The 26526-nt window shown below is 38.2% G+C and overlaps 1 protein-coding gene across 7 annotated transcripts in view; it reads right to left on the bottom strand.

Annotated features, from left to right (window-relative positions):
* NCOA2 (nuclear receptor coactivator 2) overlaps window positions 1–26526 on the bottom strand; it is a 189769-nt gene that overhangs the window by 47894 nt on the left and 115349 nt on the right. For all 7 annotated transcript variants that reach the window (XM_037381549.1, XM_037381552.1, XM_037381550.1 and 4 more), the window contains 2 exons: window positions 5555–5658; window positions 569–746 (listed from right to left, as the gene is read on the bottom strand). In XM_037381549.1, coding sequence (XP_037237446.1) covers window positions 569–746; window positions 5555–5658 — 282 coding nt within the window. The remainder of the gene's footprint in view (window positions 1–568; window positions 747–5554; window positions 5659–26526) is intronic.

The raw sequence follows: 26526 nt of genomic DNA, 5'->3' as shown, positions 1-26526 counted from the left end.
TTGCATAATATATTTTAAACTGCTGTGAGTAAATGAGGCACCCAGTATTGACTTTCTCTTTCTGTTCACCTCCTTCAAAAACCAATGACATTAAACCCAAAATTAATATGAATCTAAAAGTGGCTGCAACTCACAGGTTTTGAAAGATAAGGGTAAATACTGGTGAGACTAAAGACACTGACATAAAAATTCTAGCATAAGGAGTTTTCTGATTTTTCTTTTATATTCTCCCTCTTTTGGGCCATTCTTACAATAACCAGCATAGGAGAATTAACGGAGAGTTCACATAGCTAACGCTGTCTTTTCAGTGATTCACTCTGGAGATCCATTAAAAATATCAGCTAACATGAGTTACTAAGAGTAATTTTAACAAAGGAGAATCTGAAAAGTGGAAGATGCTTTTGAGAATAATATTAATCATTCATACAGTCTATATATACATTAAAAATAAATAGTATATATGATGAAACTGTAAGTAGTGCAAGGACATTAACTGAAGTTATTGAAATGCTGATTTATGAAACCAAAGTTAAATGAGTAATGTATGATATGATGAAAAGATATATACCTAAAGATTTTGGCAGCAGGATTTTGACAAATTCATTGTGGTCCCCTACATGCAGGATGCTATATATGCTTGTGTTCATCAGCTCTTCTTGGTTGTACCTTAGATACTGTGTCACATTCTCAGAAACAAACACAACATTACCTTCTGGGTTCACTACAAAGAAGAACCCATCTAGGGCCTAAAGGGGAAAAAAACAAAAAAAAGGCAGAGAGAGAGAAAGAGAAAAAGAGAGAGGAAGAGAGAGAAACACAATACCAAACAATCAGATTAATAAGATACCCAGAAAATAAATATTCACTTCAGAAGGCATAGCTGAATCTTTCTGCCTCCATCCCACTTCTTATAATCTTGTCAAAGGACACATCAGATTGAGCACCTAATCTTACTTATATCAAACCTGTGTAAAAGCACAGAAAGGTGCACACCTTGCAAAATAATGAAACCCAGATATGAAAACAAATGAAAACCCCCATCCCAAACAAACAAATCATGGAAGAGGTTGCAACCTATCTGCCTGCCTATGAAGTAAGAAACCTGAATCAGAAGCTGGTTCTGCTACACCTAGAGCCTGTTCAGTCCTCTATGCAGCACAGGGAGACTGATCCCAGGGAAACATCACAAGATGTGCTGGCACAAGGCAAGGAAAACACTCGCAGAAAGAAGGAGAAACACTCTACCCCCACCCGCAGCAGTGCACCTGTGAATATATATTCACGTAGAAGTGAGGCTCCATGCAGCCAGGAACATGAGGCATTAAAAGCAGAGAAGGGCAAAGGGAGCTGAGGGCAGGCAGTGAGCAGCAAGATGGAGCAGCTTTAGTCCCTACTCCCAGGACTGATTTCATTTTCTTTATTTGACACCAGTTTAATCCAGTCCACACACGATCCAGGGAACAGGAACCAGACTTTCACCTCTTCAACTTAGCTCCATGGTATTCCAAAGGACTTAAAGTTTGTGTGAGGAAGTGTCTAAATTAGTAATTTCTGCTGATTAGTTTCCCCCTTATCTCTTGTGATAGTGACAACCTAGCTGCTGCATTCTTTCCAAGATATCTGCTGTATGTTATCTGAAGCCTAAGCCAAATACTACATCACTTTTACCTGATGAGGATAAAGTAAAAATCTGAGTATCAGTAAGAACTTCTCATCCAAACTTTCTTTTCCTTAGACGCAAACATGGTTGTGAATGGTAAAAATATTTCAGAATACATCCCTCTAACTTTATGTCATGAGCAGATGAAGGGGGATACATTTAAACGTAAAGCACCAAAGCCTTTGGTCTAAACATTCATTATCAATTAACCCACACAGACTTCTGCAGCTTTGCCTGATTTATTCACCTCTCTGATGACTGGTGGGAAATCACTAGAACAGTTGTCAGTTACTGCTCCTCCAGGGACAGAAGCAAGTCAGAAAGACAGGCAACCCATGATTCATTCAGGGTTAATTAAACCCAAATGGATCCATACTAAACCTGAACTCAGCTCAGTCTAACAAGGAGCAGTTGCCATAGCAAACATACACAGGCATGTGGCATTTTTGATACGACCAAACTTGTACACTTGTGCATTGGTCTTAGCTGGCAGTTCTCAAGTTCTCAGGCTACAGATACGTATTACAAATATTGTACACTGCTGAGCATGTAGCAAATCCAGACAGTACAAAAAAGAAGGCTAAGGAGGGATCTTACGTCTGTCTTCAGACACCTAGCAGAAGGCTAAAGAGAAGACAGAGCCAGGCTCTATTCAGAAGTTCACAAGGGAAGGACGAGATGCAACAGGCACAGTTTGCAAGACAGGAAGCTTCATGGAGATACAAAAATAAAAAAAATCACCATGAGGGTTGGTCAGATATAGGAAAAGGCTGCTCAAAGAGGCTATGAAATCTCCTTCCCCAGAGATATGCAAACCTTGGCTGGACTAGGACCTGAGCCACCTGCTCTAGTCAGACCTGCTTACAGTGGGAGGTGGAACTAAACATGCTCCAGAGGTCCTTCCCCAAGTGCGTTAATGATTCTGCCAAAGCGGAGGGACAGTGAAAGCACAATGCATAAGCAGAGTGGCTGAGCCAATCATTGCCAAATGCTTTGTTTGTTCTATTTTTAAGTTACAAAATAATAAACCTCAAAAATAAACGTACAAGTATATACTCTTCCTGACTGCCTCTAAATTAGGATAAAATATGTCTTTTTTTCTCCTGATAAATTCTAATCTCTGACTTCATTTTTTATTATTGCCATCTTCTTGTTTCTGATCATTCTTGGTTCCTCCTGTCACTTCACTTTCTTTGCAGAGCCCCTTCCTTTCCATGTGCTTTCATAACATTCATGACATTTTTATGCTGACTAGTATTTAGTTTAACTAACAATGATTTAGAAGATTTAATTAATTGAGGCTCTAATACAATTTCCTATCAGCACCTCTGCAATGCATTAGTGTCTTAGACTGCATTTCACTACTGCTTGAAGCCAATGTAAACATGATGTCTTTGGTTTAGTCCTTTCTACATCATGACAGCTCCCTGTACTGAGGATATGAGAAGCTGGACCTGAGAACTGAATTGGCTGAAAACGAATACAAAAAAAAAAAAAAGTTAGCCACATCAGTCCCTGAACTGGCCCATCATGAAACCACATGGCATTTAGAGCTGGCAGATGGGTGTGGGTTTGGCTGAACCATTCTGCTTGGCAGCAGTTACACAAACTCAAAGGGACTGCAAAACCAAAGCCATAGCAGATGTTTATCACAGTCCTAAGGAGAGATGGCAAGCAAAAGATTATAAGCATTACTGGCATCCCACAATAATCTCCAGTTTTCCCTACTATTTCCTACTCTGGCAACTTCTTTGGCAAGGAAGTGCTCTGTGCTGTTTCCTCACAGCTGCTTCTTGGGTTGACCACAGAAGTGGTCATCTGAGCCTAGAGGGCTTTATATGCCATTTCTTTCTATTCTAATAATAAAATAACGTTACGGGTAAGCAGCAACAGGCTTTTGAGCAAGTTAATGCACCAAGCCACTTAAATCTTTTAGAAGCTTCCACTTTTGCAATAATTTCTTAATTCCTTCCCCAGATACATGCCACCACAACAAAAAATCTCTTTTCAGAGCTACTGGGACAATGGGGGAACAAATAATGGACAACATGCTGGAAGAGAAAACAAGAAAACAGGTATTATTTTAGATGATATACTAGAACAGAAAATACATTTGTGTTCTTTGCTACGTTGTCAGCTCTCTTTATTATTTTTCACCCTCCCTTCTTATCTACTTTATGCTTTAACCAAGAAGCATGTTCAAATATCCCTCAGAGGCAGCTGCATGATTAATTTTACTCACTTTCTTCAGCTGGAAACAGTCACTATTTTGAGGATCCTTCATTTTATTCTTTAATAAAAACAGATAATCATATTTCTAAACCAAATCAACTAATAAACTGTTCATCACCATTGCCATTTTTATTATTATTTGGCAATGGAAAAGGGTAGTTTTTTGAAGAGCTTATATAAAGGGGTTCTGTAAGATGAAATAACTTAATTTCATTTCCTTAAGGAGATAAAGACACAAAGAAAGTATCTGTAGTCTTTTCACAGCAAAAGTATAACAACTTTCAGTCCTTTTAAGTTTCTTGGTGCAAAAGGACCACAGTTTATTAATTTAGTTCCACAATATTTCATTGTTAATATGCAATGGTTTTACTGCAAATGAAAACTAAATTAAATGGAATAACGGATCAGATGGGTGATTTTACATGTCAGGTTTGCTGCAATAGCCAATCATGCAAGATAAGCCAGGAAAAAAAAGTCATCTTATCCTTATTTTTCCTGTAATTAAAACAGGTCCTTACAATTAAATTAATAGGAAATTGAAGACAAATTTTAACAGAGCAATGCAAAAGATGAATGTTTAACCTTGTCTGACAGCAAAACCAACAACAATCAATTCAGTGAGCATGTACAATAAATCTTAAATTAAATCAAACCAATTAATTTGTTACCTCCACTTTTGAAAGAAAAATGTTTTCACTCCAACCTGCCTAATCTTCCTTATGTTTAGTACTGTGACCTTGGAGCCTTTTTTTCATACGTAGTACAGAAAACTGTGTTTTCATCTAACAAATCATGAAAAATAATGCAAATACTTAAAGCTGTTATAACATGCATCTTGTTGCTGCAACATTCAGAAATCACAGAATAATTATGCTTCTACCAAAGTTGGTTCCTTTAGCTTGACTCAGAGTTTGTGTTTTTGTTTTATCTAAAGTAACATTTATTCTTCCTTGCAGATAAAGTCCACAGTCAGAACAGGAATAAACAGTTTGCAAGTGAGCTTGAGCAGATAAAGCAGTAGTGCCAAAGGACAGTAGCACATGACATTAGGTTCCCAGATAACATACCTACCCAACATTACTATTAATAGATTTTGAAACTAGGTTTTAACCATGCAGCCTTCTGGGATATCAAATTAATAGCTAGAATCAGACAGAAATCTTAACTGAACAAACTGAAATAGGTGTGTTGAAAAGCTCTCCTAGATTACTTTCATATTCTAGAGGGAAGGGTCATGCTGAAATGATAAAACATTAAAACAGTATAGTAATGACATGCAATTTTAGAGGAAATATTCACATGTATAATACTGTATATGTAAGTCAATGCTTAGGTACAACAGGTCTCCCAAATCTGTTGTGGTTTAGAACAAACAAAACATGCACACGCAGAAACCCAGGACTTGCTACCAACTGAAGCCCCTCAAGCTGTCTGCATCACAAAGCAGTAGAATCCCCACCCCAAGTTAAAGAGAGTTTCATCACTGAATCCAATAGAAATATGCTGCCTGCTTTTAATGACATAACCCTTGAGCAGCCAGGATGGCTTGTCTCTCTTGACCATTCTTTTACAGCAACCTCTCCACTTTTTCATTTCATTACACTGCTCTTCATCCTAGGGGGAGCAGAGCTGGCTTAAATAAAGAAATTTTTTGCTCTTCACCTCAAGCATCATTGGTCCAAGTGCATCCTTGTCGATGACACTCTGACCCGTAGATGATACATCTGCTTTTTGCACTTCATCTTCATTAGCTGCTGCTGCTTTTTCTGCAAGAAAGAAAACTATGTGTTAAATGACAGTGCAGTGCTCTTTAAGTGATATAGTAAGAGCCCAGAGAGTATTGGGACTAGCTATGAAACAGTTACAACACAACAATTCTGAAAATGAGATTAAATAGTCTCCCATAATGATCAACAGAAGCATAACTAGCATATTTGCTTCTCAGTTTTGACGTTTTATGGCACAAATGAAATAATTTTTGCTATTTCTCTGCTAGACATTTTACTGAACTACAAAACAACAATGGGCAAAGACAAGGGCTTCTTATGAAGGTGCAATCAGCAAAAGCCAGGATCAAGGTGTAGTAGAAGACTGATCTAAAAGAGCATGCAAAGCTTACAGCTGCACAACTTTTCCACGATCGCTATGTTTAGAAGGAAAAACTTAAAGTCCGCAATCTACTGTTTCAGTACTGAGAAACAGCAATCTCATTTCTGTTCCCATGCCTCCACCCACATTTTTACGATCACATAATTTTCATACTGCCTTATTTACCGATCTATTATTGAAACTACATACAATTTCAAGTGCTGTATTTGAAAACTACAGGCAAGAAAATAATGATTTAAGGTTTATGGATCATAATGCCACATATTACAATGTTACATACAGTATCACAGATCACAGCCAACTCCAAATGTAAGGGATACTCATACATATTAGAACTTTCAAATCAACAGGGTTTATAATTCCTATCAAGTAATGGACTGTATTAATTTTTCTATTCCAAGAATGATACTGGTGTTTAAGGAAGAAGTAATAAAAGTAATGAAAATACCATACGAATACATATTCTACATTGTAAGTTAATGAAACTAGTTTTTTTTGTTTCTAATTCTATACTCAAAACATTCTTTTATTATTTTTCAAGCAACTGTGTAAAAGCTAGGGCTATGCTGCAACCTACAATATTAAAAATAATTAAAGATTTCTTATTTGTAATATTGTGCAAAAGATTATTTTAATAAACATGAAAGCACATGAAATTATGATAACAAGAATTTATGCCTTCTACAAAAATAAACCAGAAGATTCATTGTAGGAATTACTGAAAGTGCCATGTGCAGATGGAGCAAAGGGCCTTCAGAAAATCACCCTTAGTGAAAATTAAAACATCAGTCATACAGATTGAAATGTACCCAAATGTACAGTATTTTCCACAATCTGTAGGTCTGCAATACTGCAGCCAAAGTTCCTCTGAACTCTTTCCTTGGCAGAGGTTACAAGGTCAGTGTGAATATATGCTGCTCAGGCATACAGTAAAGGAACTGCTTCTGAGAACCCCTGGGTGTTCTCCTATCAGTGATCGCCCGCTGGCAATAAGGCTTTGGTCACTTGGGCTGTCTCATCCTAGATTTGTATGTTTCTGGCTTTCATGAAAAAAGAACCAGAAAAATCTTAGCGGTCTTCTCAGGGTATGTTCATACACAATGTAACACCACTGTGAATAATGATGAAACAAAATTGTTCTGAAGAAGGACTGTTTCAACTAATGGAAGAATTTAAATCACTCTGATTAGCATAATCTCAGAGAAATAAATACACTAGAAGTAACTACTAACCCTTCCTCTTCCACTTAAGCTTACCAGGACACAAAATTAGTATTTCTGGTTTGGACTGAGGACTACAGTGAGATTTTCTTTTTTTTCTTTTCCTTTCTCCTTTTGGCAAAAAGCAGAAATTAGATGTAACTGAAAAAAATAGAACAATCCTTCCCATACTACAATATAGCAGAGTTGGCACCATATGATGACACAATACTGAAAACATGTTCTAAGAATTCTAAAAGATTCTAAAGATAGGGTTGATCTTTTAATAAAGTCAGCATTGATATTTGTTTAACATCTGTTCCTGGTAGCATAAAGTGATCCCCGGTTTCACACTGCAAAATATTATAATGGCTACAGATATCAGCTTCCTGCTTTCATCCCCTCACTGCTTCAGCCACTGGTACCACCTTGAGTATCAGAGAACACGGGATTATTCTCCGTGTGCTAGAAATGGAGAGGGGGCTGCAGATGTGGTCCGGCAACGGTGTGCAAGCACATTCATTATATGGTCTTTCCTCATTTCACCAATTTACAAAGACTACTTTTACCACCTGTTTTTCACATAATACAAACTATTTGCTGAATTTTTTTTTTCACTCTTAAAACCATGGAGTTCATACAAACCACCAATAGCATATCCATAAAAGCAGCTGTTCTCTTTTATGCCGATTGGTGAGGTTTTATACAAAGGAAAAGGAGAATGTATTCAATTACTAGAATGGTAATCAACACAGAAGCTGCAATACCAGGTCAGACCAAGGATCTCTCTAGCCTCACGACCCGTCACTGACAGGGGCTGCTTTCCCCTCTGGTTCCCCCTTTCTCTGTTTCAACCCTTTGATCCCTGACCACTTCTGTTCCATCATCAGCTGTCTCTCACAACCATTCAATCTCTCCACTTTCTTTTCCCTTAGACACCCTTTTCCACAGAGGGCCCAATACCTTTGCGAGATCAATAAACACAGCGCTTCCTCAAGGAAAATGCAATGAACTCAGAAAATAGGAAAATACTATTTAGACACAAACACTGCCTACCTGCCTCTCCCAGTGAAGGTGACAACGTACACTACGCTACTCATGATGGTTGGTTAGGTATTCTGAAAAGCTTTATAAATCACAAGTACTCCAAAATTATGGACTTCATAATTGGATCTGTAACTGAACTGTGTAAAGTTAAGTGGCCAGAGAGCTTAGAAGAGGCTATACCTTCAGGCCACAGGTCCCTATACATTTAAGTGGCATTGTATAGGAAACCATAGCCACAGACAGCCTCTGAGTAGGACCAGCAGTAACTTTTGCCAATGTTATAAACTGCAGCTACTGATCATGTTCAACTATTCAATAAATTATCTATTTCTGACTGAACTACAGAGCCTCTCATGAAGAATCTATCAGCACACAGAGGAAAAGTAAGTGCAAACCCTGTCAGCAGTGTCGTCCTGACAGCCAGACGTGGGGAACGTCTTGAAATGAAAATCTTTTCTTCAGTGACACAGCACGTGGGGCTAATTGAGAAAAAAAAATTGTTGAAGAAGGTTGGAAAAAACCAACAACTGATACATGAATTTCTAGTGCCGGCAACACTCATGCATTTATCACGAGTCAGTATTTTTTTGTTTTTCTTAACAGTTCCAGCTTCTGGCATTAAGCAGCAGCGCAAAAATGTAAAGTTTACTTTTCCTTTTTTCACTTCTATCTTTTTTAGGTTCACTGGGGGCCCTACAAACAAATCAGAAGCACAGAGAGTTTATTATTTCTACAGTAGATTAATGATTTTTGAATGTTAGGGGTTAGGAAAATAGCTGCAGAGGCCCAACCTTGCAAATCCTCTCGGAAGCCTTTTTTCCAGCCCCACGGGAGTTGCTGGTATTACCCTGTGACTAACCACAGACCCTAGGTTTTTCCATAGCAAACAGGAGCCAGTTCCCTGATCTCGCACCTTCCAGCGATGCCACCTCCTAGAACAGCAATGCCCCTGTTCAAATGGAAAACGCCAGGAAAGCTTACACAGCTAGCCGAGTGAGATTTAGTAAGGAATGAGAAACGCAGCCTTGCGCCCGCAGAGGAGGTAAGCGGGGTGGAAAGGGGCTTCCCGTGGCCTCGCCTCCACACAGGGAAATCTCCACTGGAGAGGGAGTATTAGATTAGAAACTGGTCCCATACTTACGAATATGGTTACCAGGGATCAAGCGCATTTTAGCTAAATTATAGTGGAATAAACCTCACACACATGAAATAATTATCAGCTCTGCTCAATTAAGACTTTAGCCTAGAGAGAGAAAAAAATTTAAATAAAATACAAGTACTCCTGAGAGAGATACTACAAAGAATATATACATCCAATTATGTAGTGCTTTAGTGATGTGTGTAATTTAAACTTTAAACTGTGGGTATGTTTACAATTGTATAAGTAGTAATATACTAAAATACATATTAATATTTTCAATTGGGCATCTTCCTAGTGATCACAAACTGTATTTACTTTTCTACGTTAATATACAGAAGAGAGAAGGAAAAAAAAAACCCCTTATAAATATTTTCTGACAAATTCATCAGTGGGAAAGCCTCAAGCTTTATTTGAAGCTCATTACAGATTCTGAAAGCAAACCTTTGTGAAATCACATTAGTTTAACAGAATTTCCTAAGTCAGAGAAAGAGAAGCCAAAAGCAATAGTTTGAAGTCTCCTGCTACATTTTAACTTCGGAAGCCTTCCTAGTTTTCCATCCTCTCAACTCAAGCTACGTTGGTTCTCTCTGGGTTTCTGACAGCAGACTCAGAAGTGCTACTGATGGGCATCACCTTCTCTTAGTTGTGTTTCAAACCCTCCCCTCCCTACAGGTGGGCAGACAGGACCAGCTGAACCACCCCAAAAGCTCTCTGTCTGTATTCAAGCTCTACTCCAAATTCCTTAATGAACCCAGCCACATAAATATTTCCATCTTGATGCTCTCTACAAAACCAAAATGACTTTTTAAAGTAAAGAACAAAAACATAGCCTCTGCAGGGATTGCAGAAAGACGAAGCATAATCTGAAAGACAAAATTTGCGTCAACACACATGTAGTTTATTTTGCATTGGCGAAATACTTCAGGTTCTTCACAGAACAAGAGAAGCAAAAAAGAGATGCTGGTGAAACCCTGGACAGGGCAGCACCCGTGCTCTACAAACTGCTGAGAAAAGAGATTAAAAGAAAAAAACCTGTAACAGGCAGAATCAAATTTATTATCCAATATTGTTTAAAACAGGTTTTATCAGGTGTCCTGTATAATTGCCGTTCTTCATAATTTTCTATTGGATTGCGATTGAAATGCCACACCCATCTCAAATCATATACCCTCATTTACATAATAAGTAAAAATATAAACAAAGAGATTTATCATAAGGGATACTAGAAAGCTCAACTCTGCACATTAGGAGAATCACACTAATGAAGAAAGATCCCCGTAACAGTGACAGCAACAGTATACCGTTACAATCATGGGAAAGCGATTGTAAATGCTATATAATGTTTAAAAATGCAATTAAATTTTACACTTTAACTGTCTTAAAAACAACTTAATCTTCTCAATTTTTTTGTATGTTTTAGCCAACTACTTTTGTCTTGCCTCATGCATATTTGTGAGTAAGTTTACCCTGGGTGGTTTCTGGTCTCTCCTGAATTGGTGTGCAAAAACAGAACCCAAACAATCAAGGAAACAGTATGTAATTGGCCCAAGATAAGGGTAGATACAGTATTAAAAAAATACACATTAAAACACATAATAGAAAGTAAACTTAGCAAACTACTAAACTGTAGTTGACATTACAGTTTTAAGTGTTAGATTTAATAACATTTAAAATAGTAGATGTAATAAAAAAATCTGAGTAGGACTATTGCTAAGTAATGATACTGGCTATGGTAACAGACAGGAGATTTTTAACATGAATAGGCCTATACAAAAAGTACCTTCAAAGGTACTGACTTGAATAAAAACCAGAAAAAAAAACCCCAACAAAAAAAGAAAGCTTGTATTTGGTAACATGAGTTTTGGATCACTATACATGATGAAGCAAAGCAGTGAAGAATGTGTAAGTTATTCTGATGCTTGGTTAACCACAGGGAAAGCACCTCTGCCTTGTAACTGCTTAATTCAAAGCACTACAATCCATGGCTCACATGGAACTTGATATCGACATGCATGTTTCTTACCCAGTTTCCATTGCCTTGACACAAGTTGGTTTTTCTCCCTGAAAGCAAGCAATTTTTCAAAAGACCGGTGCCTAAGAAACAGCAACTATTTCAGCAATCAATTTTTAGACCAGCTTATCCCATCCCTGTGAATAAAGTTAGCTACTATTTTAGGGAAGTGATTATGTAGTGAGGTTGCTCTTTCATCATACAGCATACATCTGTCCAGAAGCTATTAGACTCTTGAATACATTCCCACCCCCCCAAAACTATAGATCAAGTCTTACAAGAAAAACTATGCAACATCTCAGGAAGGTTTTAGGAGGTAAAACAAGGGAGAATTATGCATCTGCACTGAACTAAAATTAGAAAAGCTGCCATATGGCTCTGTGAAGCCAGCAGCACGTTCTTATTCATTAGGAAGCATTCTGCTAACATAAAAACACAAGGCCTTCCTGTGCTCTCCAAATGTGTTTATCTTTTCAACATTAATGCACGATATATCATCAGGCTGCTGAAATCTCCTGCAGTGCATATTAAAAAAGCACAGCTGCACTTTTTCTCAGCACATTTATTCACTGTGAGCAATCTAAGAGCACAGCTTTGCCCACCTCCCCAACACACAGCCCCCTTGTTAGCATGGCTCGGCTCCCCTTCGGTTGGGAAGGGCTGCGTGCCCACCCACCTGCTTGTCTGCCCAGGGCTGCCCAGCAGTGCCCTGTGCCTCCCCATGCCTGCTCCACTCATCACACACACACGGTTTAGCTTTGTATTTACTACTGTTGGTGGAAACACACTTAAATGGTAAATGACCCCAGGGCTTAAGCTAAAAGCCCTAGGAAAGCTGTAAGCTCAATTACTTGCTCAGGAGTAACAGCACTTGCAACGCTGTAACTTCTTCTCTGCCATGTTTTCAACTTCTAATTGGTACAGGTGATCTCCCAGCCCACACATAACCTGCCCCACTGTAAAGACGCATCAGTAAGACACTGGCTCTATGAAAAGCTTTGCATTCTCACAAAAACACCAAATCCAGCTAAACTTTCAGGGAGCTTTTCAAGCTTTTATTGATGTCTGGTCTTAGAAAATTCAGTAACAATAGCCAGTGTATAAAATTTTCATGGACGCTGGAAGTAAGAAAAGAATTGAAAACCCACAAAGGATTTAGGAATCGCAACAAACAGAAGTAATAACACATAAAATTAATACCAGTTTCATTTCTCTTAATAATATTGACATTTCTCCATCACTCCTCTTTTGTACAAGTCAGCATTTTTGTCACCCAATACAACTTCTGTAAGAAGTAGTACCTGAGAAATAATTGCACCCATTCAGTTAAACTGGAACAAGGACAAAAATAATGAAATTCAGCTCACCAAGAATAATATTTAACTGCTGGACAGAAAGGAGCCTAGTATCTCTGTATGTATTTTTTGCTAAATAATTTAATAGGCATTTTATTACCTTTTCCTTGGTCTCTTCTCCATTCTCATTTTGCTTGTCTTTTCTGTCATCACAAGCATGATCCTTATTTTTCTCTCATTATTACAAAACTCAACGGTCTACTTCTGGGAAGTGAGGAAGAAGACAGGCAGCAGCAGTGGAAGTGCTCCCTCCTTCCTCCCCTCGCCCCAGGGGCCAGCTGGCTCCAAGCCCTGTGAGCTGGGGTATTGCAGTGTCAGTGCTCCCGGCACACGGCTCCATTCGGAGCACTGCGGCTGAGTCTCACCCTCTAAATACACTTAAATAGCTTCTCTGAAGATTGCTAACTCTTGGATTTAACAGCGGCAACTAAAAGTGACAACATTATTTACAGATATAGCATTATTTGCAGAAATATGTACCTACTATTCTCAGATTTATCTGCTTAATGCAGTGGCCGAGGTTATTCACACCTGCGATTACCTCAGAAGGTCACTAGTTCCTGGTAAATTAAGGACTGGGGACTGAAGTAAACCCCAGAGTTACAACCCACTTGTTCCTGCTCAACGGAAGAATGAAGTGTCCTATCTGGGACCCCAAATCTTCAACGGCTCAATCTGTCCGCAGCATGCAATAAAAATACAAAACAACACAGCAAGTGAAATAATTCCCCCAACAAGATTATTTCTAGTATTTTTATTTATCAGTAAAGACACAGAAGGACAACTGCCATCCTACAATTTAAGTGAAATATAAACCAAGACTAAAAGCAACCCTGGATCCAGAAACTACTTCTAACCCCATGATTCATTTTAAACTGTGAGGCTACATCAAACTACCACATTGTGAATGGAAAGCTGGTTTTAATCTCTTGAACATGGAATTAAGCTTCCATCACGCCCATCAGCTGTTGAACCCATGGAGATGCTGCCACACGGACCTTTTCCACTAAGTTTTAAAAAAAAAAAAAGGAAAGTAATAAACTGGATGTAGTTTTACTCCTGCAGAATTTTTAGAGAGCTCTTAGCTTATTAAAATATTTGAGTACATTCAACATATGCTTTTATATGAAACGAAAGGGTGTGCTTAGCTTGCAAACTGACAAATCCAATGTGTGTATGAATATTCCTATGTTTTTAAGTGATATTCTCTTTTCTCCAAAATGACCGCTAACACTATCCTTCCAGTGTACGCTGACTGGCTAGAGAAAAAGCATAAATAAATTAATCAAAGGTGTTGTCTGCCCAGGAGAATTCCTTATCAAAAGGCTAAAATACAGGATGGTGCTGAGAATTTATAATTTTCACTGTTTTAATTTTTTTTTTTAAATGCTGGGGTTTCGGGCCTTTTTTTGCATATGCACTTCCTAGGACTGTGTAGTAACTAGTACAATCTCCAATCTCTGATGGGTTGTGGTGTACTTCAGAATATTTTGCAAGTGCCTAAAATACAGTACTTAGACAACAAAGGAGTACACATTGTAGATTAAGTACACTGGCTATCGATGCTTTACTCAAAAATACCCTCAGTTTAATCAGTCACTTATTCTATTCTGGAATCAGATAAGCAGATTCAAAATACATGTGTCTGTAGCTGTATACACAAACACATACTCAGGAAACAGTTCTGCCTCTGTTGGTACTTAGATGACTTCAAAACACTCACATAAACTACCTAAGTGTACATGATAACAAATGCCATGCATCTATCTGCACTGAGTTAGAATCTATTACATTAATATGGCTACACTTCAAAAAGAAGAGCCAAGCTAACTGACCTCTGCACTGAAATAGTAGATAGAAATATTTGGCATCACTCAGTTTAACTGAGTAATTATTTTCTTTGGTATGTACTGAATTAGGACAGAAAATTTTACCGTATGTTTTGGCATTTACAGTTTTGTAAGTGTTAGATATTTACTTAATGAGTAACCTCATCTTGTTTTGATAATTCATCTCTAAAAACAGTATTAATATGAATGTCTAAATGGTGGGAGCCTGATGTTCTTCAACATTTTGGCTGAGCTGATGTTTTCCAAGACAAGAAATAGGGCAGAATCTGATAATTTAGTCCGAAACAGGGCTCCATCACTGTCTCAGAAATAATATAATGCTTTCACAAAAGTTAACAGCTCTCCAGTTGGTTCTCTGACATGTAAAAACACAGGGAAAATTTTGAAAATAAAGATACAAGAGTTAACACTCTTTAGAGTAGAATCTGCAGATGCAGTTGCCAAGCTAATTAAACCTACAGGTTTCAAAACTTAGGGCAAAATAACATACTGGAAAGCAATATTAATCTAGCCAGACTCTGTTTCTTCAAGCCTTACTCCTATATACTGAACCAACTGTTAAAAGGAAACAGATGACTCCCTTTCTTCGCATGCCACATTGCCATGATTACAAAATATCATCTTTATTTTAGGATGCTGATGATAAATCTTTGTGACACACCAGATCATTCGCAACAGGCAAAGATCTTTTTGCTTTTAGAAATTGCCATTGACGACTGCAAAAAGTTTTCAAGAGACCTAATATGGCACACCAGAAAGAAATATGATGGATCATTGGCTCCCTGTGAGCCCACGAAAGAAAAAAAAGTTTCCATAATAAAGCATAGACCAAAATGGAGCACAGATAATTGAAGACAGCTAAGGAAGAACTGAAACAAGTTTAATTTAATGTGTCCATGCTAACATGGATAACAGGGCTCCTACTGCTTCTAATAGTCCAGATTACAGTAGATAAATCTTGTACAAAAAAGCTCTAAATCATTAAGGACAAGTAAAGTTTTCTCCCTGTAATAGCCCAGTGCTCAGAAATAGAAGCTGGGGCCCCTCTTCCTGCCAGCCTAACCCAACACCACAGGCCTCGGCCAAACATTTAAATCAATTTAGAAACAGAAATGTTCTTATTACTGCAAGGAAAGCATAAGGAAAAACAAGAGCTTCCTAAAAGAACCTGTTTATTTCTGCATGTTAGCTACTTGAAGGATTTTTTATATCCAAACCTTGCGTTTAAGATTAATTTCATATATTTCAATAGTGGCTACATTACTTCAGGTACATTATGAATACAGCATGGCTGCTGGAAGGATGGCAATGACTATTAACACGTATCATTTAGGATATTCTCTAAAATTAAAAGTTCTTTTTTCATTACCCTAGAAAAGCTTGGCTTATCTTGTTGCTAAGATTTACATCCAAAGTCACTTTTAACCTCAATTACATTAATTTGTTCTGTCACATTTTAAAATGCCTGCTAATAGAACTGATAGGTACAAATGGGCTCCTTTCAATAGACTGAACCATACTTACAACTTAATTAATTAGGGGTTATCATTTCTTGTTCTCTATTTCAAAGTCACGAAGTAGGGATCAGCACCTGGTCTCATGTAAGTCAGTATAATCCATAACCAGGAAAATAATTCAACACAAACAGTATTGCTTTCTGTATTTTCTCAATGAGCTTCATCAGTTCTCCTCTGAGAAGAAACTTTGACCGGCCTTAAAAGCAGTTCCCTTAACGGTGTACAACTAGCAGCTCACTGGAAAGGATGCTCCACCTGTGGTGGTGGGTGCTGCCGCAGCCAGCTCCACAACCTCGCTGCTCTTCCCCAGTCCCAGGCTCCTGACGCCGCACAGGCTGGGAGCGAGGTGGCCCTGTTTGACAGGTGCCACGTTGGATATGCTGGACAAATGTGGCTTTAACCAGGAAATGCTGAAGAATAAGGTCTGCCTCCAGTCATGTCCCTGCTTGACATGAAGGCTGGTAATGCAGCTCAGCTGCCCTGCCTGTGCATCAGGTCAGAAGTGACAATCCAGAACCTTTGCCTCCAGTCTGCAATTTACTTACTTGCTTGCAAAAAGGAACGTGGGTGTCTACTCCTCGCTTCACCCATTAAAGCACCAACAGGTGAGACCTTTTAAATAATAGTTGTCATTTCCACAGGATTATGGGTCCACCTCAGCCTAAACATTTAAGGATACTGAGGTTTGAGGTAAGTATCTAAATTCTAAGCCATTTAGATCTGGACTGAAGTCTTCATTAAGAAAAAAAAAACCCAAACAACCAAACAAACCACCAGCACGCCCCCCGCCCCCCCCCCCCCCCCCCCCCCCCCCAAAACAAACCACAAACAACAAAAACAACAAAAGAAACCAAACCCCCACCTTTGGAAAGGGTTTGCGCTGTCAAGATAAAGGATATACCCCTTGCCTGAGCTTCAAAGAAAGAACTAATGACAATGGCCACTACCATCACAGAGCTCAGGGAAAGGAAGAGTATTCTTGCACCATAACTCACAACGGACCCTGAGAAAGCCAGTATCCTCCCACAGTTGTATTTAACAAAGGTTTTATGGACTGGCTTCTCTGCCTGTATCACTGAGAAAAAAAAAAACATGGGGAAAAAAAAAAGCTTACTGGGCATCTTTACATTTTAGATTGCCAACTGAAAACACATAATTATATTTTGAACATTAAGTACAATGGCCTGACAAGCTATATTATAATGTTCAGTTAAAATCAGCATCTCTAGCAGCTAGACAGATGGTGACTCAAGTTTCAAGCTTAATAGTAATCACAATAATCCTTGATATCGATCAGTGTAACACTCAACGATTCATTAGTAAGTTTTGTCACATTCCCTAAGACTATTCCATGATTCCCTACCATAGCTCTAAGAGAAAAAACAGTATCAGAGAGACAACACTGAATGAAATAAAACTGCCACAAGTATGGTGATGCTGGTCCTAAAATTATGGCTAAAGCCACACTAGAAGGCAAGAGAGAGCATAACTGGGGAAGAAGTGAAAAACAAAATGCAGGACAATCATTAAAAAGGAGAGGAAAGAAAACAGCAAAGGTTGAAACAAAAATAAAGCCTTTCAAGGGAAAAGGGAGAAAGGAATAGGGAAATACAAAGAAAATCCATTCTACATAAAATGTTACTTTTGACAGCTAGTGACAGGGATCACTGTGTTCAGAAAAGTCGAGAGGGATACTAAGAAATAACTAAAGATAGAAAAATAAACTCAAACATTCAAATATTTCCTCCAAGCTAAGGAGGTGAAAAGTTTTATACAAAAGAAGGAAGACAGGAGCAATTTAATGTTATTAGCACAAAATATTTCAATATTTTTCCAGCAAACACCAAAACAAACAAACCAAGAAAAGCCTAAATGAGGGACCCCTGAGTCTTCCGATCTATATTTAGAATTTACAACCTTGATACCTCTTCCTCTCCTTTTTTTACATTTCCAAGTGAATCAATTGTTATATTTAAACACACTTCCTCTTCAATGTTGAACATAGGCCCAGACCTAATCTGACATAGAATAACCCGTCTCTGGAAGACATCTCCCTCAGAAGGATCATGGGAACTGCAGGTTGTTCCAAGTCTTTCTAGGAAATTGTGCCTCAGAAGAAAAAGTGCCAGTAACAGGCTAGTGCTCTTCATGCTCACACGTCTTAAGACAACAAGGGACCACTCTAACTGTCTAGCTGGATCTCTGTAATGCATGCCAAGACGTTTCACCAAGCCCCGCATCACGCCAAGAACCTCCACTGAATTACAATATAAGTTTTGAAGGACATTCAAATCTGTTCGGGAAGACTGATGGAACCTACTGATTTCTTTACTAAGTTGCTTCAAATTTCAGTTAACTTTCCACTAAGAATCTGCACCTTACACATGAGCTGGCTTTGGGCACAGATTCCAGCTGTTAGGCTGTATCCCACCTCTGTGTGTTAGAAGCCCGCTGTGGCAGGCATGCTGCATAGCTTCATTTCAAGCTGCATCAGTAAGCAAAGCAAGGTTTGCAGGGACACGCCTTTCGGCTTCAAGATGCACAGAGCCTCTGTGAATAGAGGTACCACACTGCTGCTTCTTCCAAAGGGGCACACGGATACTATTTCAGATAAGATAGCAATATCTGGAGCATCTCCAGTTATGGAGTATCTACTTTGGAAGTTTTCTACTTAATGTTACATACTTTTCTGTCTCCATCTTCTGACATTTGCTCTGATCTTTTGCAAGCTAAAGAAGAGTGGTTTGCTTTCAGAGGGAAGAGGGAGAGCCTGTGCAGACAGCAGAGTACCCATTGGCTTGTAAAATACATGTAGATGAGATGATAAAATACTTGTATATGAGACTAATGAAAGGAAAGAGAAGGCATATTTTTCTTGGCTCTCCAACCATCTGTCTGAGAACATTCACTAGGAGCTCAACAGTGTACATGACAGAGCAAGTACATATCATCTGCCACATCATTCTTCAAACTCCAGTCTATGTTTTTTTCCCCAGCTGCACACTGTGGGTTTTCATAAGAAAAACCTGAAAGCTTAAGTAATAATTGTTTTCATATCCTCAGTCATTTCATGTTCAAGGACTCCTATTTCTAACTAACTGTCCACAAGCAGAATCTTTTACAGAAGTAACAAAATGCATGACTTGGAACAGATGCAGTTATCTTGGTCCTAGTCTGAATACAGAGGAGCCTTTGATCAATACCCCTTTAATGTGCTGTGAATCCACAGGTTATCAGGATTCAAACATGGTATGAAAGGTATTGCGCTCTATAGTGACTCAACATCATACTATCACTTTTCAGGATGCAGTCTTTAAACAGAAAAGATAAAAGCTGCGTGAAAAAAGCTAGGTTCCTTATAATAGATGATCTTATTTTGACTGAAGTATCATCACCACTTTCAGTAAATTAATTTGCTATTCCATAAACTAGGCTGCACAGAGACAGTCAAGGTAATATGAAGTCTCCTTCATTTACTTGCTTTACATGCTGCTGAGATTAGTACATTTCATTCACTAATCTAAAGCACACAGCAAGCCCTGATGTTCTACATTAAGCACCTCTTACATTGCACATCTTCCAGCAGTAAGAGACTACAAACACAAACATTAAGACCTGGGTCAGCAGCCCCCAATTTTTCTTTTGCACCTCAACTCAGTATTTGCTATTGACCAGACACCTCTGAAGAACAGAGCAGCTGCTAAGAAACACCAGTCTCAAGAGCTTCGTTCATATTGTGGAGGGCTGGATGACAGCCTGTACTTCTGTATTTCCAATCTCCCCCCAAATTTAAAATGCCAAATGCATTCATGATGTTTACAGTTCATAAGAGATTACATGATAAAATACGAAAGAAACTCTGTAAAGCTTTGAAGTTTAAAGTGCTCAGTGACAGTTTAAACACAGCCTGAGAACAATACACTATCTGCAAGGAGGTAGCCTCCAAAATCCTAAATTTCAGGAAGAGATGTCTCTATCTTTCTTATACAAGACATTTCTACTACAATCCCAGAAGTACACAGACCATTCTATGGTCATTAAATACTGAAGTAACAAACCCAAAACTTCAATGAAAATATTCTTGCAAAGGATGAAGAGGGAACACTTGAGACACCCCCTAAAGCATGGTAAATACAGGAGAAGCATCTCAATCCTTTACAGCATCCCCCAACACTAGTATTATAGACCTCTTAGATCTCAACCATCTGCGCAGCTACAGAACATATAATAAACAACCATGCTCCACTAGTTTGAATTATTTTCTCTCTTGGTCATTTAGAATTTATGAAAGAAAACAAAATAAAGATCAAAGAAAAGCAAAATACAAGTAGGATGCAAAACAAGCAAGCAAGTTTTCCCATAACACCTGCCAAAAATAACTATTTCTACCTGAAAAAGACCACAGTCTTAACAGGAGTGAACACTTAGTTTCATTTCAACTTTGATCCACAACTTGGTGTCAAAGCTTTGATTTCTGGTCTAAAACTTCAAGCAAATTATCCCTAGAACTGAAGTAATCAAAGACTTCAAGCAAATTATCTCAACTGAAGTCACCCATAATTGACAGAGTTGAAGGCCACAGACAAGAGACGTGTCTTCTTATGTGACAGTCATCATTCGACACCCTGCAATGGCCAACAGTGCCAAGACAGCTGTGGGTGTTAGCCCACGGCTCAGTCATTGCTGGCACACTTGGACCTGTGTTGGAGGGAGCTCCACCAAGGATCTGTGGGGAGACAGATCCTCCCCTCCCAGTCAAATAAAAAATACTGCTCAGGCTCACCACACAACTGTACACTGTCAGGGTAAGGGAGGGCATGGAAACTCATGCCCAAGAGGAGGGAAGCAATGGTGGAACCAAGGCTTTTCAGCATCTGCCTCATTTCCCACAGGTTAGTCTGCAGCCTGCACATCCTCAGGACAACTCTACTATTGCTGTTCTTCAAAATAAATAATAAAAAAATTGACCTAAATCTCCTAATCAGATGATGAGTAAACAGTCTCATTAACTTTGGGGAACAAGGTTATATTTATTCTAAAACAGCAGACAGGGCTTTAACCATGATTAGGAAGCAAGAAGTGACACCAATCCACTAAATCCTATTAAGTGCATAGATTTTCCACCAGTTTCACAATTTTGATTACCAGTTTGATGATTATTTTTGTCTGTTTTCTTGAAGCAAGAGAATCACAGAATCACAGACAGTTTGAGTTGGAAAGGAGCTTTAAAGATCATCCAGTTCCAACCCCCCTGCCATGGGCAGGGACACCTTCCACTAGACCAGGTTGCTCAAAGCCCCATCCAGCCTGGCCTTGAACACCTCCAGGGATGGGGCATCCACAGCTTCTCTGGGAAACATGTTCCAGTGTCTCACCACCATCACCATAAAAACATTCTTCCTTATGTCCAATCTAAATCTGCCTTCTTTCAGCTTAAAACCACTGCCTCTTGTCCTGTCACTGTAGGCCTCAGTAAAGTCTCCTCTGTTTTTCTTATAAGCCCCCTTTACATACTGAAAGGCTGCTGCAATAAGGTCTCCCTGGAGCCTTCTCCTCTCCAGGCTGAACAATCCCAACTCTTTCAACAGTTTAAGCCCATATGTCATAAAGGCATCTTCAGCTACTCCTCTCATAAGTCATATTAAGAAAAGTCTAACACTGCTTCCACAGAAAACTATTAACATAGCTAAAATGCCATAACTTATGTGTAGGTAAGGCCTAAGCCAACTATTCTGCATGATACACAACTCCATTAAAATAAGCAAACCCCAGGAAATTTCCCACTTGATGGGTCTGCTGGCTAATGGACTACTTTTCTTCAGAGACAGAAAAGAAACTGATGGTATGCATTACCAGTTTAAATTAAACCAGTTTAAATTCTTCAGCAAATCAGTAGTTCTCTGGAGGCATGCAAGTAGCGAAGTCAACATAACTGGATATTTAGCCAAAAAGCTTTACAATGTACAGAGGAAGATCAAAGTCATTTTCAGTGCATCACTCTCAGCTGCAGGTAAAGGAGACAGCAAAGCAAATTCAGTAATAGATTTTTTGTAAATGTGCTGCATAAATTGCTTGACTTCACAGCACAAATTCCTCTGACACTTAATTCAGTCTTAAAATCCTATCAGGCTGAAAGTACAGCACATATAAATAATAACAGCCATACAGAACTCCTTCAAGAAAAAGGATTCAAAAATTGGCATAAATTTTAAATCTCCTGCCACCTCAAGTACAATCAACATAAAAAAAAATAATTACAGTAAAACTGACCAACTACAATATTTGCAAAACAAAACCCAACAAATAAAAACCAGCTCTGCATACGCTCTCGTCTTAATATCCTGATTTGGTAAGATATTTATGCACATAACTTTAAACCCTTAAGTAGTTCCACTGACTTAACAGGGATTACTCATCTGCTTAAAGTTAGGCAGTTGCTTAAATACCTTGTGAAATGTGAATCTAAATTCAGATCTGATAAATTCAAAGTAGCAGCAAAGTTACCCCTTGTCACAGCTTTAAGGCCACACTCTTTTCCTTTAGCAAGCAACTTTACTTACATACTGACACTGGAGGCAACAATAGACTTATCTGCTGGAGTGACTCTGATTACGAAGTAGCACTGCTACGGGGAAGCAAAACCTGGTTTTGCTATCAAATATGGAACCAGAAAAAGATACACATGATTAACAACAAGTCTTTTTAAACTCATACAGGTTCCATAGCTCTTGCATGTTTCCCTTTCCCAAGCACGTCCCCTTCTCCCAATGCTGGTTAGCTTTCACATGGCGATTCGCTCTGTCCAAGGTCTGTCTTCTTGTAAGGCTATTACGAAAACACAATTTGACAACTCCGAAGTGTACATTAATAGCTAGACTGATAATCACCACCCTGATACCCCTTCCCTGTATTACTGAAAAGCTGTTCTACAGAACACCGCACCTCTTCAGAATCCAGTGACACATGAAAGCTGGACTCTGCAGGAAAATGGAACTGAGACCTAAAATCGCATTTGGGGATCCTTTGGCACAGTACATTATATCCCTCTGGATGCCATCCTGAAAAAAAGCTACAGAAAACAGAAAGGCATGGAGACCAGGAGAGAAACAAGAGATGCAGACCTGAAGCTTAATAAAAGGTACACAGGGGACTTGAGGAAAAAAACCCCACTTCTTGTACTTGATGTCAGGACACATTCTTCAGCACTCCTACTGAAGGGGTCAGAGGTGACTGCTTAGCTAGAGAAACTGCTGAAGAAGCTTAAGGTGATCTTCAGCATCCTCTGTACCTACTGCATTACTGATATCCAGAAGAGAGTAAAAGCACAACTAGATAATGAAGAAAAGGTTTCAAAGCCTGAACCAGGAGGTGTTCAAGCAGTGAAAAGTAACAAATAGTGTCTGTTTTACAGTGTGAGTTATTTACCTGCTGAGACTTATGTTAGTATGATGAATAAAAAGAGCTTTAAACTAAAGGCAAAGGTTTAATTTTAAAATCCTGCTTAATACCAAGAAGGGCGGGTGGTGGTGGTGGTGGGGGAATCAGCTCAAGAGGGACGAAGCAGCCAAAAATAATAATGAGAAAGAAAAAAGCAAAATGCACACAGTGAGTGAGAGGAGTCAGGCAAATGACATGATTCAAGGAAAAGGACTACTGTAGCTATGAAATCAAATGAGATTGATCTGAAACAGTTCAGCTGATTGTAAGCTAGGGAAGAAGAGAATGCAGACTCCTCTCATTTGCTCTCAGAATTCTGCTGTCTTCAGATATGCAAAAACATTTGCAGCAGTACTTGCACAACTGAAATTAATCTGCCTTAAGTGCTGAAGTTGTAGTTGCAAAGGTAGGATCCTGGCATCAATCAGACACTATTTTACTAAATATATTTCTTAAGTACAATCAAATGGCTTTATAGCTTCTTGGCTGTCTGGCATACAAAAGAACATTTATCCCCAGTGGTCTTTACACTTGCTTAAAAGAAGCTTTTTTAATTAAGCATGTGTAAACTGGAACTTACTGTGCTTGTACACATTTGTGTATATTATGAACACATCTGCAACATATATGACTCCTACTCTTTCAAAGTAACTTAACACAGACTGAGAATAACAGGAGAGCTTACACTTCCATGACCATGTAACACAACCATAAGCCCACCATTTCATATCACTTTTACGTTATAAATAAAAAACTGAATGACTCTTTTCCCCAAGTGCTTGAAACACAAGTTTCAAATCCCCAGTAGAAATACCCATGTAAGATTTACATGAATACAGCTTCTATTTCATCTTCATATTAAAAATCACAATTTTTTATCTCCTCTGGACATCCACAAATCTCTATCCAATCACTGTAAGATAATATGGTAAAAATCCTCAGTAGAAACTTAAGCTTCTGTAAAGCCACTTGTCTTCCATTTTCCCAAGTACTAAAAACATTCAAACCCCAGATTAAAACTACATGCAATGGTTACATCTTCCAAGTATCTTTAATTCTTCTAATGAATTCAGTTATATGCAAGTTCTTGCAACTTGCTTTGCAAATTGTAATAAACTGAATCTCAAACATACCACAACTAAAGAATCTTGGAAGTATATACTGTGAAAAATGATATAAAGATAACAAATACAATATTGCAAATCTGTATTTGCATATAAAATAGATCAGGATAACATTATACTAACTTACATGATGGTATTGCTACAGCAATAAATCTATTACTTTTTCAGCTACCAGCCCAGCAAGCTTGACATGGGAAATGAATATCAATCTGTATTTCTTCCTTCTTCATTTTCATTCCTAGAACCTAAAATAAAGTCTCCTTGTCAAATCTCAGCAGCAGCTATAAAACTTTTTGCTTTCAGTGGCTTTAAAAGGTATTTATAACTGACCGCGTTTTTGAAAGTAATGAGACCTTAATGTGCAATTCTATTTAGAGATGAATGTTTGTGAAGAGTTTTTAGTATTTATTTCGAAAATCCAACCTCTTTACTAAAGCTTCAAAATAATAAAACTGTAAAATAAGTCTTCACTAATTTAATCTGATCTGTCTTTGAAGAAATGTAGAGCTGGCTCAGCTTGTAAAAACTGAGCCATCTTGATTTGTCCATGTTAGTGTAGAATCACTCAAGAATTTCAGGGTGTTCATTTAGTTCTCTCCTACAGGTATTTAGTGTAATGCTAAATAATCAACAAAACATCTTAAACGTAAGAAAATATGATTTTTAACCTGAGTCTCATGGCAATTTATTAAAGTATAGTATTATTCTCATGACTTTATTTTAGAAATAGATATTCTTAAGACAACGGAAGTGTTTCACCATTATGAAGGTCTTCTAACATGTCTTGCCAATGGAAAAGCAATCAAAGATTTAGAACAACCTAAAAGTTAATGCATTTAAATGATGAATATATAGAAGTGCAGGATTCCCAATCTGAGGTGATAAACTACCTGAAAAAGATGAGACTGCAATAGTAATAGCCTCATTAGGTCTTCAATGTGTTTGCCTTGCTTAGGCCAGGTTTTTTGTGGCACTCAACAGAGGTACAGGTGTATTGTACCCTTCCTGCAGTTTGAATGTTTACTGCATGTGAGACCTATTTGTTAACGAAATGCCTATTACAAAACAACACTGCATTTCAGAGTGTGCTGTCACTTGATTTTTTCTTAAAAAGAAAAGCCTTTTAAATTTACTATTACAACAAACACATGTAGCTTCTACGCAGAAATCAGTATCAAACTTTTAATTGGTTTAAAGGAATAATTTCAAGTATTCTAATCTTTGCTTCTAGATCCTGAGGTACCATCAATGCCCACCTTGAGGGTCTCATTGTTTTGCAATGGCCCCTAGAGAGTCTTAAAGTCTAGTCGGTACCAGCTATGCGTTTCATGCAAAGACCCAGACAGTTAACAGACAATCAAATTGTCCTCAGCTGAAGAACCTTATGCAACAAATCAACATTATAAAGAGTAATTTAGTATCTTTATTGCTCAAGGGTTGCAAACCACTGCTACTTGTTGAAATAAATAGTATTCATAGCATTTTAGTCTGTCTTTAGAAATGTATATTCAGTTGTTTTTGCAATAAAACTTTATGAGCTTAAAAAATTAAGTGCACATTCAGCTTTCATACACTTCTGGCCCATAAAGAACTAATAATTTATATGTAACCTGGTTTGATGAGCGTGAACATTTTATAACAATATGAAAACTGTTTTTATGATATTGGTCCTGAACAACAAAACTGTGGATTTGCCAAAGTTGCCTTAGTTAGAGCCAGATTTTCAGACTATATCTTCTCAGCCACTGAGAGAATTACCAAGTGGACTAACAGATTTTTCTCTGTGCATCCACTTCCCAGGAAAACATATTTTTTTTGGTCTTTATCCCTTCTCAGGTAAGGAT

The sequence above is a fragment of the Falco rusticolus genome, chromosome 3 (assembly GCF_015220075.1).
Source record: "Falco rusticolus isolate bFalRus1 chromosome 3, bFalRus1.pri, whole genome shotgun sequence".
NCBI classification, from domain to species: Eukaryota; Metazoa; Chordata; class Aves; order Falconiformes; family Falconidae; genus Falco; species Falco rusticolus.
This window is presented reverse-complemented; position numbering and strand designations above follow the sequence as displayed.